The following is a 14,984-nucleotide window of genomic DNA, read 5'->3' on the forward strand; positions in this document are numbered from 1 at the left end:
TGTGCGTCTGTGTGTGTCTGTGTGTGTCTGTGTGTGTGTGAGTGTGTGTCTGTGTGTGTCTGTGTGTGTGTGTGTGTGTGTCTGTGTGTGTCTGTGTGTGTGTGTGTGTGTGTGTGTGCGTCTGTGTGTGTCTGTGTGTGTCTGTGTGTGTGTGAGTGTGTGTCTGTGTGTGTGTGTGTGTGTGTGTGTGCGTCTGTGTGTGTCTGTGTGTGTCTGTGTGTGTGTGAGTGTGTGTCTGTGTGTGTCTGTGTGTGTGTGAGTGTGTGTCTGTGTGTGTCTGTGTGTGTGTGTGTGTGTGTGAGTGTGTGTGTGTGTGAGTGTGTGTCTGTGTGTGTCTGTGTGTGTCTGTGTGTGTCTGTGCGTCTGTGTGTGTGTGTGTGTGTGTGTGTGTGTGTGTGTGCGTCTGTGTGTGTCTGTGTGTGTGTGTGTGTGTGTGAGTGTGTGTGTGAGTGTGTGTCTGTGTGTGTCTGTGCGTCTGTGTGTGTGTGTGTGTGTGTGTGTGTGTGTGTGTGTGTGTGTGTGTGTGTGTGTGTGTGTGTGTGTGTGCGTCTGTGTGTGTGTGTGTGTGTCTGTGTGTGTGTGAGTGTGTGTCTGTGTGTGTCTGTGTGTGTCTGTGTGTGTCTGTGTGTGTGTGTGTGTGTGTGAGTGTGTGTCTGTGTGTGTCTGTGTGTGTCTGTGTGTGTCTGTGCGTCTGTGTGTGTGTGTCTGTGTGTGTGTGTGTGTGTGTGTGTGTGTGAGTGTGTGTGTGTGTGTGTGAGTGTGTGTCTGTGTGTGTCTGTGTGTGTCTGTGCGTCTGTGTGTGTGTGTGTGTGTGTGTGTGTGTGTGTGTGTGTGTGTGTGTGTGTGTGTGTCTGTGCGTCTGTGTGTGTGTGTGTGTGTGTGTGTGTGTGTCTGTGTGTGTCTGTGCGTGTGTGTGTGTGCGTGTGTGTGTGTGTGTGTGCGTGTGTGTGTGTGAGTGCAGCTGTTGTGAGTGTTATTCATTTTGTGTGTTGGGGCCAGAATTGGCCTGTCAGTCACAGTAAAGTGGGGAGGAGAGGAAGACGACAGGTGTCGGGAAGGGGAGAGAGAAAAGAGAGGGAGTGTGAAAGAGATGGATGAAAGCGCAAAAGAGAAGGGCAGAGGAGCATAAGAGGAGGAAGAAAGTAAAGTTTGTCCAGCTGATGAGAAACTTTTGTTCATTCCCCAAAAGAGAAGCGCTAATGAGGATGGAGTAGAAGTGTTCAAGTGGTACTTACGTAAACTAGTTTTAGAAAGAAGAGTCCTTGAAGAAGATTTTTGGGAAGCATGCCAGTAATATCTTGGTTTAAAGACTGGACATGAATAAATGTTAACACTGAGAGAGGACTTATTGAAATCAGCAAACTTTTCATACGCACAATAAATGTACTACATCGTGAAAATGCATTTTCATTGTGTATTGTTATTATAAACATTGAGGAGTAAAATGAAAGTTGTTAAGTTATGAAGACATTTACTTCTGTCATTTCTCAAGCCTCCACACAGCTAAATTACCTCCCAGCTTTACAAGCCTGTGAGAATTTTACTGAGCTGCTGTGTTTCAACTGTGGAACCAGTAGTCCATCCATCCATCCATCCATCCTCTATACACTGCTTTATCCTCACTAGGGTCATGGGGGGTGCTGGAGTCTATCCCAGATGACTCGGGTGAAGGCAGGGGACACCCTGGACAGGTCACCAGTCTGTCACAGGGCTACATATACAGAAAACCCACACATGCACAGGGAAAACATGCAAACTCCATGCAGAAAGATCCAGGGAAAGCCGGGACGCGAACCATGGATCTTCTTGCTGCAAGGAGAAAGTGCTAACCACTACTCCACTGTGCAGCCCCGGAACCAGTAGTCCACAAATTCAAATGTATAATCCTGTTGCATTACTGTTCACTACTTGTGAGATGAGGCTTTCCAAAAGAACAGCTGTCTCTCAGTCCACCAGGATTATTTACTTTGTAGAGCTGTTTTGGCTGAGTTCAAAATGACTAATCTACAAGCAAAGCACATCAAGTATTCTGTTATTGACTGCAGATATGAACACAAGAGTCTTACGCACTTCCAGCATCTAAGGAACTACACTATTTTTATTTAATCCACTGGATTACTTTTACTGTTCATGGCAATGTCACACCAAAAATAGGACAATGCTTGGTGTTAGCAAATTGTATGACTAACATTAGCTTTGATGGTAAGTTCACAGGTCAGAACTGTGTGTAAACTGTAATGCTGAGGAACATTTAGAGATGAACCAACCTGAAACCAGCAAACAAGGACTGGATGGGTCAATGTTTTCATGTCGCTTGCTGTGATTCAACTTCAGCCACTGTTTACAACTGTTTGCTTTTCTCCTGCTCTCTGCTAACATATACTGCTTTTTCATACAGATAAATTCCCCGTAAAGCCTTTTTAATTTACATGTTCTTCCAGTTTTTATTTTCAGACAATGGAATGAGTATCAAACTGATGCCAAAGCAGCCCATTTAGATTAAATGTTAACCAGCAGCCACCTCAGAACCATTTCCAAGCTGCTGCTCCTCACCACCAAACTACTACTTTCATATCGACAGCATTGACTGACAAACTCACTACACATGAGTTCAAAACAACGGCTGTGCTGTTAAATGACTGCTCACAGAGAAAGTTACAAGTGACAGAGAGTCCTGGTCTCACACACTAATTCACATCTGTGTCAGCTGCTGTGCAGTCAACTGTTTTGCTCCATGCTGTCAATCACAGAGGCAGAGAGAGTCTTCTTCCTGAAGAGAGCAAGACCTGCCACAGATCAGCAGCATGTGAATCTACAGACACTGGAACAGCTTGTTCATAACATGGTTTAAACCTGTGGTTAAACAGTCATGGTGAAATGAACAATGTTTGCAGTATTTCGTGCTGAAATACTTTCACTACTTTGCTGAGTCATTGCTTAAAATCCAAAAAACTTAGCTCTGTGTATCAGAGGTACAGATTTGGATTTCTTCTTTTCTGTGTAAAGAATCTGTTCATGCCTTAAAATGGCTTAGATGTAACTGCCTGTTACAATCTACAGTTCTATCTAGGTTAAAAATGCTCAGCCATGTCTTCGACTGTTTATTTTGCTCATGATGTGTCTTCTAGCATATAAAAAAATACGAAATTGACATGCTAAGTTCAGTTAAAAACTTGATTTTCTTCAGATGGGGTCTTAAATATCACAGTAGTAGGACTACATAATCATAAATGTCATAAATGTATGTATTAAAAGTAAATTTGAACTTCAGCTTGTCCTACAGCACAATGGGAGCTCCTAACCACTTCTTAAAACTTCCTTTCAAGCACAAATGCTTACACTTCTTTCCTTCTTTCAGTTCATCACCGATCAGTTTTGTTTCTTCATTTGTTTTGGTGTGAAGTTCTCCCTGCTGCTCCTTAGATTTGCTCCCTAAAGGTCTTGAGGATGCTGGCTATGAATATTTCACTAAACTGCATTCTCAGGTTATCAATAATAAAATGCCATATTCTTATAAATATTCTAAAAATACAGCTGGACTGTGCCTCTTCAGTGGTGCATTAAATATTCATACACACCTAGCAAGCGGCTAAATCCTCCACCATAACAGACCTATATGGACATGTCTGCTGGACTGTGTGCAGGTGTTTTTTCCTCACTTTTATCTTTTTGTATGTGTTCACTTTGGTGCGTATTTGTTTTGTGTCTCACACATCTTAAGTGTCTGTCAGCACACAGTGTCTTAGCGTATCAGTCCAGTTTGGTGGAAGCTAGAAAAGTGCTAAGAGAGGTGATTCACATAGTCAACAGTCTGCATCACCACAGTTTAATACTACAGCACTGTATCATTGCAGACAGTTAAACTGACGCATACACTCTCCACAGCCCACACACACTTCCTGTATACAGCCTCAAATAGTACTCCTTACTCTCCCGGTCACACTTGTACACAAATACACTCTTTGACTGAAACACACATCATCTTGCTCCCTCACCGTGGTGAGATGTCGCAGCCCTGTTGCATGAAGGCTCCCAGTGAGAACCACAGGGAGTTGAAGATGCCAAACTCATTGGGAGGTTGGTCAGTGGGGCCCTGCTCAGTGGCTCCCTCCTCTGGTTCCTCTGCATGCCACTCATACGGACTGAAGCGACTCACCTGAGACGGAATGAGCAGAAAACGTGTTCATTTTGAGCACAGAAAGGCATAAAGAGCCAAAGAAGCCCATCAAAATAACAAATCAAATCACATTAAACGTCCTGCATGCCTACACAAGTGTTTTTCTGGCTGGTTAAATTGGGTGGACCTTGATGCCACCAGACTCTAGTTGCTAAAATGGACGATCTAATGAGCCAAAATTATTGAAATCACACATGCATTTGTTAAATAGGTGTGGAGGGCCTTTAGAGGCAGATTGTAGTAAATGAAGAGCAGGATGAGGTCATTTAGCAACTATTATAACACATACAATGAAGGAATTCTTGGAGGGTGTCCTTCTGAATAATGTAAAAGAGTAAATGGCTTTGAATATTTAGATACTTTTGAATCACAGGTTATGCTTCTGCAATTTTAGGATGTGAAAGTGAGCATTACTACAATATCTCACATTAAGTATTTGCACATCTTGCACACAATGCTCTCTGTGATGCCTCAAAGTATGAAATGATTTCTTAAAAGACTTTTTTTAAATAGAGTAAATTATATTCTAGTAAAGGCTGTAAGGCAACGTCTTCACAGTGGAAGAATTATTAACTGCTTTTAAATATTGAAGGATTTTAATGATCTGTAAAACATATAGAACTCTAAGAGGAGCATCAGGACAGTATGATTACACCAAGTTATTATATGGTCAGAAAAGTGCACCTAACAGTCAAGAAATGAGACTCAACCTCTTGTTCTGTGTTGACCAAACTGATTTCTGGTCAACAGCAAATGTGACCAAATTGGACATACAGGATCAGGAGGTCACTGTTTCAGACATGTGTTGACTTGGCCTCTAAACAAAGGATCTATTCTTTCATCCTCCAACCTCAGGCCTTCAATAACTCTTCTGTTACAATCCTGCGATCCAACTCAAGTGCTGACTTCTATTTCGTAACAATCACTCACCAAAAACAGCACAACGCTGACTCCAATGTAAGCGAACACTATGCACATCCAGATCTCGTAGGCCAGTGGGTCCAGGAAAGAGAAAACACCTGGCTTGGATTTCTGTGGCTTCTTGATCATGATGGAGATCCCCAGAGACATGAAGGGCTTGGAGAAGTCGATCACCTCCTCCCTCACCAGAGTGATAGTCAGCGGGGCCACAGCAATTTCTGCTTTCTGCAGCAAAACAGGGGCAGGGTGGAGAGTTCATCTCAATCGCATTATAATGCAGATAATTTGCAGCGAAGGCACATATAACAGGTAAGTGACAGTGGATGGGAAATGGCCATGAACAATGCAAAGGCAGCACAGAGGGGAGCTGGTATCACAAGTGAGGGAAGAAGGAGAGGAGGGAAAACCAGAATGACAGAGGAGTAATTCATACAATACGAATGCATGATCGTGACACATCCAGAATATAAATTAGTCACCAAGGTTTCACACACATTTGCATGCCCAAGAATGCGCACAGACACACCAAATCTGTAGGAGAATCAAAAACAGCATTCATTCAGCACACTGAACATCTGAAAAGCTGCATGTGTCTAAACGTCTGCAGTGGTAACTGAAAAAAGCTACAATAGCAGCATATCAAATAAGTTTTCCTTCGCTACAAAGAGTGAAGATGTCATAATGCAAGGAGAATAAACAGCAGAAGAAAAACAACGAAGTAATATAGGAAAGAAAACAGGGAGGAGAAGGCAGGGGAATATCAAAAACCCACGCAACTCAACAGGAAGACAGATGAAATAAATCAGAAAGCAGGAGACAAAACTACACAATGAAGTGTTGAAATCTTACAAATGTGTTTTCTCTATGCAGAACAAGAGTGACAGGGGAGTCATGAGAAAGGACTGTGAGTGTTTGGAACAAATCAAACTTGATTAGTCGGTGTAACCGTTCTGCTGTGTCACCTTCCACTACGGGTTCTGGAGTGTAATTAATTCCGTCGCTGTTCTGCAGCAACGTCTCCACTTTCAGTCTTCCTCAAAGTGACGACTGACATTGTCTTCTGCATGTCGATAAAGTTTGCATTCTGGCAGCAGTGTGAAATCTCAGACTGCACATGAGAGACCATGGTATAATTAGCCGGCTTGGCAAATTTACAAAAAACATAACTGAAGAATTGTGGACAGCATCTCTGCAGGACACCGATGAAGGATATGCAGAGCCTGAGACAAGTTCATGTACTGCGGGAAACTTATTTTGAACAATTCTCCGTTATTGTGGAATTTATAGCCAGTTTATAGTATTTGGTGTCTACGTACACGTACAGAAAGAGAGGTGTGGATTCCATGCAAATTACAAAAGATCATAATGTGTGTGTGATTTAATTTCAAGAGTCAGAAACAGACCCAATCTTGAAACTGCAAGCAACTGTTTTCCATCCTTACCCCATACACAAGCTCGCCGACCATCCCATTCCATATCTTTGTCTCTGGATCCCTGGCTCCGTATTTCCCATCTGGTACAATGGAGATCTTGTATTTGATCCCGATGTGTTTGGCAATCTCCGAGGCCAAGTCCACACAGTATCCCTCATACTTGTCGTTACCTTCATAAAGCTCCCAGTTCTTCTTCAGCATCACATACGGACCTTCCTACAAAACCAGCATAAGGGGAGAAAGACAACTGTTTGGAGGAACATGGCAGCACCGATCAAGAGGAACTAACAATTTGGTTGTAAACAAACATCCTGTGGAAAACACAAAGAAAATAGGGTGTTTTTCTAGTAAAAAATGAAGGTATATACATTTTCAAGACATTTCTATTACTTTTTCAAACATACCCTGAAGGACAGAGTGCTACACAATAGACCAATGCAATGCTGCAGACCGGATTCAGTTCTACTTTAAGTGGAAATGAGCATCTGTGAAAGCTGAATTGTGGTCTCAACAATAACATTTTAAAATATATGCACAAGATTTTACGTGTAGGACCCATCATCACACACCTACATGTTTATGTAGATGCGTGTTTTTGCAACAGTCTGAGAGGATAAACATTTCACATACAAACCATCTTTTTGGGATAACACAGCAGCCACGAAAACAGTTTGACAAGATGAGAAAAATATTACAGCTGTTTAAAGCACAATGTCTCTGGTAGATGCTTTATATCTTGTGTTTCTGACTTCCAGCCCCTTATTTTATCGTTTGACTCCACACGACTCCGCTGGGACCTTTGCCTGACTCAGTACAACACTAATGCTGAGAGCAGAGAAACGTTCAAGGGGGAAGAAAAACACGGAGATGACGAAGGAAAAGAAACGAAGGTTGATGCTTTCATAATGCGCCGTAAGAGGTGGAATGATTCCTGTGCATGCACTTAACAAAGATGAAAGCAAAGAGAGAATTCAATGTTGTCGAGTGAGACGGTGGGCGTATTAGGAATGTCACATACACACAAAAACATAACTGCACTGAGGATATCTACAGAGAAAAGAAACACACACACACAGACTTTTGAATGACAGCGCATCTATCAGGCGCAGTGAGTTATGGTATTATGCCTGAGGCTGCTCACCCTGTAATCCAGCTGAAACCAAGCCTATTAAAATGTTATCAAATCCTTTTTAATCAAAGACTAATCTCATCTAATTAATCAAACAGCCTTTTATAATATCCAGCATTCTCAAGCTACGAAACCGTTTATGAAGATAATAAAATACAATAAAACACGATAACATATTGCGGATTGAATTCTTCATTCAGGAAATTGACTCACGCTGAAAACAAGCACAGTTTAATCAAGGAAGATATTTATGCTGACATGTTTTTGAAAAAGGGTCAAATGAGAAACAAAATCACTCTATCGTGGATCTGGGTGGAATCGATGGAAGATTCTTCAATCCAGGAAATTAAAGTACATAGAAAACAAGTCTAGCCCAGAGGCAGGCAGGCAGCGAGATCAAATCAGTACAATAAGATCTGAACAACACAAACAAAACCTACAAAGGGAAGTTGGATTTATGTATCGATCCTCTTTCTGCTCAGCAAACGAGGAGGTTGAAATTAAATCGTTGAGTTGTAGTTGTGTATGACTAAGAGTAAAATAGGATTTCTTTTTTTCAATATGGGTATTCAACGGGCTTACATTTATCCACATGTGTGAATAATTCATCATTTTATATGAATATAGTATCTGTTCAGTACATTGATTTAGGACTAAATATCTGCATAGCGGCATTCACATCAGCTTCTGCCAGACTGATGTGGTCAAATAGGACAAAATATGCTTGATGACATTTAAATCACATCAATGATATTTTGAGCATATTCAAATGCTGCCACTGTGCTGAAGTTTGCAGAGCTCCAAGCATTTCTGTGGACTCTGTTTGTTTCTAAATCTAAAGAATACTTCATCACCAATAACCTGTTTTCTTTGTTAAATGCTTTGCAGAAGGAAAATGAGTGTTTTTTTCCCAACATCAAAATTTCCCCTAGGAAGTGCATGCCCATTTCCTTTTGCATGAACAAACAGCAACAGCAACAAAAGGAAATTAATGAAAATCACTTTACATTTACATATGAAAGATTCATAGACAAAGCCACATTTTAAAACAAAGAAAAAACACCCAGAGCACTCCATTCTCACATTTCTTACAAGCCATTATTCACTCATCAGGATTACATTTGTTAAAACAGATTTCTTCCAAAACCAACCACGCAAATGAGAACTCAAACACTTCACATTTTCATCATCACCATCATCATTATCATCACCAAATACCAAAAAATTTGCCCTTTTGTGTCCGATGTCAGAACATACAAAAACATTTCTCCTCAAATGTCATTATCAGAGACATTAGCGGTTCCCGGGGCACTCATTCCATTGACTCAACATGAATCATAATGTTAATGAAGAGCAAAACAGTTTCAAGTAAATGCCCTCTGACACATCCATGGAGCCACGAACATAGCTTTGTAGCACAGATTAAACAAAATGAGGATGTGCTCTGAAAATCATGCTTTAAAGGTCATCACTGGTGGATTCATCATTGGAACCCAACTACTGTTTGCTTGTTCACAGTTGTCTTGCTGGTCATACTGTACCATTTACTGTGTGATTCAATTTTTTCAAATCAGTATTATTTATTGTTTTGCGATGATGGCTCCCAGTCAGATGTGTTACGAACTGGCTAGAGAATTTCAGAGAATATTCGATATTGCAGTTTGTGAGGGAACATGCACTTGAAACGTGTTTTTATTGACAGAATTTAAATAGAGCATTTCTTCAAATGAATGACACTTAACTGCTTGCGATGTTTGGTACATTCTTCAATGAAACATAACAGTTTCAGCACAAAGATGGAGGTCAAACAAAAACCTACAGCAAAATGAAAGTAAAGCAGATGTAGCAGCAGCCGTTTGGGAATATTTAGCTCAGCTTGTATTACGCATAGATGTAACGTTACATTCTTAAGAAAAATCCTAAAAACATTTTAATTACTGGGCAGACTGCTTTGAATATGATGAAGCACAAATTCAAACGTTTGGAAACATTAAACGTGGAGCTTTTGTACAGTGATTGTGATCTACCCGTCTAATGCAGAGAAAGGATCAGCACTCCATGCAGTCATTTTATTCACTGTTAATTCAGCAATTCTCATTCAGAGATATCAAAGTCAGTTTTAAAGAAATCATTTTGGGAAATAGGGTTATTCGCTTTCCTGCTGAGAGCTAGATGAGACCAGTGATACCACTCTCATATCTGTAAGTTAATTATTAAGCTGCAGCCAAGACTTGGTTAGCTTAGCTTAGCATGATGAGTCTTGTCCTCACCATCAGGCTGCAGGCAAGCAGTGGACCAGCTGGGAAATATAACATCCCAACAAATGAGATGGAACGTGTTAATTAGGGAGCTTTAGGAGTGGTACATTATTACTTTTTACCTTCAGGCAGCTAACCTGCTGCTGGCTCCAGCTAACCCATCCCTGCAGCAGCCCAACATACCTCCTAATAACTTTTCATGTAAACATCACAAAGTCATGATTAATGGCTTCATGAAGAAGGCACTTGTACCACTAGGTTTATTCATGCCAGCGACACTGAAGTGTTTGAGAAAGGATTGATTCACGTTTAATTAGTGACCTGTGACATTCCCTAAAGAGATCAGTAAAGTTTATCTGTCTCATCTTAATTCTGGGCAGTAAAATTACTACACACAGCATTCGATTTCAGGTTGACATGTAGAAAGTGTTGATTTACACATGACACACTGCAATAACATTAAAACAGAGATCTGAAGGTAATTTCTAAACTGTGAAATCACAATAGTATCTATAAACTTAGAATTATTTTTATTATGTATAGCAACTTGCTTCACATGTAAAATGGTTGCAGATTTTGGTGTTCACCCTGCGTAAGGAGCTGGATTTATTGCCATGAGAGTGTCACTAATCTCCACACTTCAGGTAATGAGCATGTTCATTCTCAATGTGATTTGTTTAGAAAGTGCCGCCTATATATTTATATTAGCTGACTGGCTCCCAAATCAGAAGTCTTATCTGGCCCTGACCCGTAGAGAAAGCGGTTGCTCTGTTCTCTTTGTTTTTTCAGATTAAGCCAGGATTCTTAAGGGGATTCATTTACTTCATTTGAATTAAGGAGAATACGGCATCTCAGTTACCAGGTCAAGTATATGAAATCAGAGAAGGCTACTTCTCTGAGTTAATTTACTGTTATGTGGGCAGCTATACATGAAGAGACACAAACATGAAGATATATGCATATCAGTGGGAACTCCGGCAACAGTGACTGTGTTTCACTTTAATGCCTCCTCAAGGCTTCTTATCAGTTTGCTCCAGACGTTTTTGTCTTGGTGTGAAGGTACTAATGCCAATGCTGTGAGTGAAGGTGGCTGTGTGTGTTAGATGTTGGTGCTGGGAAGAAAGCATCACATTTGGCTGTTGCCTAATGTGGCATCATGAGTCAGGGCAGGACAAGAAATGGGAGGTGAGAAGAAGAAACAAGAGAGGACGAAACAGGACCAAAAATCAGTGGTTTGAAGGGAGGGGGGGAAAGGAGGCAAAGAGAAACAGGAGGAGAGAGAGGGATGTGGGTTGTATGGACTGCATGAAACTACAGAGGAAAGATGAGAGAACAGATCAGAATACAAACAGAGATAGCCACAGGGAGAATGGAAGATAGATAGAAGCAGAAAAAAGAGAAAGTGTGAAGGAGAGATTAAGTGAAGGAGGGAATATGACAAAAAGAAAAATGGAGGAGAAGAAGAGAGAGCAAGTGAGAGAGGGGATGGGCTGAAAGACAGACATAAAGAGGGGAAATGGGTGGGTGAAAGAGGGAGAACAGCTTTGTAGAAGCAAATGGTTGGGGCTGATAAGACATGAAACACTTCACACTGGAGCCAAAAAGGCAAACAGGACTTGCTATGTAAGCCAGTTAGCCAAGCAGCAAAGAAGACAGGCGCCCAACTGGACAGTCACCTAACTGCCCAGTCATTCATTCAACCTGCCAACCCAACGCTCGGTTCAGCATTTAGAAAGCCTGATTGTCACATAACAAGTTAGCCGGAATGCGAGTCATCCATTCAGAAGACTGTAGAGGAAAACCAGACAGTCAGTCCGTCAGTCACAGGCTGTTTCAGTCAGTCAGTTGGTCAATCAATCCGTTTATTAAGCAATTACTGCAATTACAGAACTTAATCATCTATCCAGTCACATCTCTGGCCAGTGAGTCTGCATGATTATCTCCCAGCTATTTAGCCATGAGGGCAGCGGGGCAATTCAGTAGTTAGTCAGACATTTGAGCAGTCGACCAGTGACACTGCCGGCTGCTGCATTAACCAGCCCGTTAGTTACCACGACAGCTGGTCAGTCACCTAATCAGCTAGTTTGACAGTTAATTTGTTTTTCATGCAGATTCCCACAAAAAACAGTAATATGTCAGTCAGCTGCTTACTTAGTCTAACTACCAGGGAACTAGCAAGTCTACCTGGTAGACTTTGTACCTGGTAAACAGTAAATCACTAGTTTATCATCCACTTAACCAGAACATACAATACGAGAGGCCAACCTTTGAAAAATGTTGTATATTTGTATATGTTTTGGTTTTATAATTGCGTCATCTAGCTCATTTGAATTTGTCTTTGGCAGCTCTGTGTCTCAGAGTACATCTCCTTATTTATCCTGAAGAGCCTCCAAGAAGAGGAACATTGCCCTTTTACTGATGAATACATTAGAGGAGAGTTTAACAATGAATGAATGCTTTTTTGACGCACACCGGCATTGGCGTAGTTTTAATAATTCAAAACATTAAAATACAAATTGAAAATCCAATTGAACTGATTAGATATATTTAATGTTGCATTATATTAAACCCAGTCAAACATTACTAAAGGCGTGCTGTGTGTATGTCAAATGAATTGAAGCCGAAGCAAAAGCACAAACCAGACATTCTCATCTCCTTGAGGGTCTATATTTGGGATGGAATACAGTAAAAGCACATTAGTAAAGGCCAGTAGCAATAAAGTAAAGGTTATGTTTGTGTTAATGCACATGTGTGTTTACCTCTTATTGAGTGAAATTGGAAGAGCCTACATGTGTGAATGACCTACATGGCAGCAGCTATGTGTTTGTGTAAATGGGTGTACACAGTCACTTCTCATTTTTCATTTCAGTGGAGACATTGCCAGCATCCACTGCATGTCAGTGTATGGTCACTTATAACTGAAAATATCGGGGGAGTATTTTTTTTTTAACATAATGTACTTTCACATCTGCTGTGTGCAAAAACAATCACAATATTATTGTGGAAGTAACACCAAATGCAAGTTAAGACATGAATAATGGTCAATAATAATAATTTTGAGATCAAAGGGTTACAGGCAAATGCCACCACTGTTGCCCAAAACTAGAGGAATTTCTTGACTTTAACTTTATATTTAGTTGTTGAGATTCAGAAACCCTCACAGAGGAACTCGATAGAGGAAAGGTGACCGAGTAGCCATGACTGAGTAGATTTACAGAGTGACAGGGCAGAAAGATGAAGATGGAGGGAGAGCAGTATCAAAAGACGACAGCTCCAAAATGCAGGACTGACAGATAATCCTGGCTCTTCCAACGCTTTCTCTTGAGAAAAAAATTAAAAACAATGTAAAAAGTATAGAAAAAAAATTTATAGCTGAGTCGAGTTTCTCCTGCTGGTACTTTGCAGCGTAACGTAGTGGATGGAGGTGACTCTGGTGTCCTCGAAAAGAGTGAAAGGATCTGAATTAAGAGTGCTGTTCCACAGTCTGGTGATTTTGTGCGGCCAAATGTCAGACCTTGACAGAGGCCACAGAATCCCTCACGGAGCTCTCTTCCAGCTGTGGCTTTTCTCATGAGAGGAAGACAGGAGCACAGCAAGCGAGGCAACTCAGGCTTAAAACATAGTGTCCATGAATCTCCTTTTCATTCATTCATTCATTTGTTCTTCATGCAATCATAACTGCAGGACAAAGCATTTCTCAACAGAGTAATGATATCAGAACCAAACATCACCATCTCAAAAAAATATATATACATGAAGAAAATGGCAAAATCAAAACAGTCTTTAGAGAAACTCTATCAGTCTGTCTGTTCACAGTCTTTCCCGAAGGTTTGCAACTCAGGTGAGTCTGTGTTTCATTCCTTTGTTCAGTCTGCAGACTCGGCATCAGTGTCGCTGCAGAGGCTTCCTCATCATCAGAGGCTGCAAAGAGGAGGAGGTGGCTGAGCTAACATTAGTCAAGGCCTGCTGAGGTCACCATCCACAGAGAAATATGTGAGGATTGCGGTCATGGAGGTAAAAACAAAGGGCATGGGGATTGGAAGAGATGAGAAGAGTTAAAGAGAAAAAAAACAAGACAGAGAGAGAGAAAGAGAGAAAGGATAGAAGTGTTGGAAGATGACAGACAGACATGGGAGGGGAACAAATATTGAAAACATGTGCAACAATGCTAAACCCACTTTTGCTCATCTCTTTTGCAACCACCACAAAAATATAAGCAATTCTAAACAGTAGCCCTCAGCCATATGAACAACAACCAGTGTGGTGGATTCTAACAGTAATGGTACATTAACATAACATCCGCATGATCAGAAAAGGAATTTATCACAGACTTGACTTGGAGTTATCTGAAACCGTTGATGTATTTGCTTGTTTTGGACCTGACTCTAGGCACCAAACCACACACTGCACTGGGGTTTAATACATTGCCAGTTGAAGTGTGCATGTCTGAAGGCAGAGCTGTCACAGGGGACATTTAATCCAGCTGAATTCATTTTTCTGAACTCTTTACAGCAGCGTGTGTGGCTGTTTTCCTTCTGTGCCGATCCGACTGGTTACTACTGCTTCTGACCACTGGGGGCACTGCAGACTTTCACAGTATCATCCAATCTTTGAACAGTTGTCCATTTTTAGGGGCAATTGCATGAGCACTACAGTAAGCACAACTGCAGATATTTTGGTCACATTACTGAGTTTGCTGGATGCAGCAATGTGCCTTGAAACAAAACACTGAATTAACCAAAGCTCAAACATCTGTGGCTTGTTTTATCTCAGGGCTGAAATTAGTCTTTTGAGTTGCTTTCACTTGCATCATTTTGCATGCCCAATTGAATTAGACTGATTGCATTTACAGGAAGGGGATGGCCACCATAAAAAGGCTGCAGATGGGCGAAGTGAAATCAAATGTAAGCAGAGGATGTGCACAAATCCATCGATTATGCCTCCTTTATTCTTGTTTGCGGAAGAAAGAGGAATAATTAAACTGGGTAGCGGTGCAGTGTCTATGCGAAAGCCATTAGAAGAGACTGGACGGAGGTCACTTCTAAATGGTGATCTGAGGTCAGTTT

The 14,984-nt window shown here is 41.1% G+C and overlaps 1 protein-coding gene across 6 annotated transcripts in view; it reads right to left on the reverse strand.

Annotated features, from left to right (window-relative positions):
- gria4a (glutamate receptor, ionotropic, AMPA 4a) overlaps positions 1 to 14,984 on the reverse strand; it is a 125,146-nt gene that overhangs the window by 36,160 nt on the left and 74,002 nt on the right. For 5 of the 6 annotated variants that reach the window (XR_007945735.1, XM_022195917.2, XM_022195916.2 and 2 more), the window contains exons 11-13: positions 6,541 to 6,747; positions 5,108 to 5,323; positions 3,996 to 4,156 (exon numbers count right to left, since the gene is read on the reverse strand). Coding sequence is in view for 5 of the 6 variants with exons in the window: in XM_022195917.2 (XP_022051609.1) it covers positions 3,996 to 4,156; positions 5,108 to 5,323; positions 6,541 to 6,747 (584 nt within the window). In the remaining variant the exon portion in view is untranslated. Of the gene's footprint in view, positions 1 to 3,995; positions 4,157 to 5,107; positions 5,324 to 6,540; positions 6,748 to 7,875; positions 13,840 to 14,984 lie in introns of those variants that run through there. The other variant, XM_022195922.2, reaches the window with a different exon arrangement.

This window comes from Acanthochromis polyacanthus, chromosome 13 (assembly GCF_021347895.1).
Source record: "Acanthochromis polyacanthus isolate Apoly-LR-REF ecotype Palm Island chromosome 13, KAUST_Apoly_ChrSc, whole genome shotgun sequence".
Lineage (NCBI taxonomy): Eukaryota > Metazoa > Chordata > Actinopteri > Pomacentridae > Acanthochromis > Acanthochromis polyacanthus.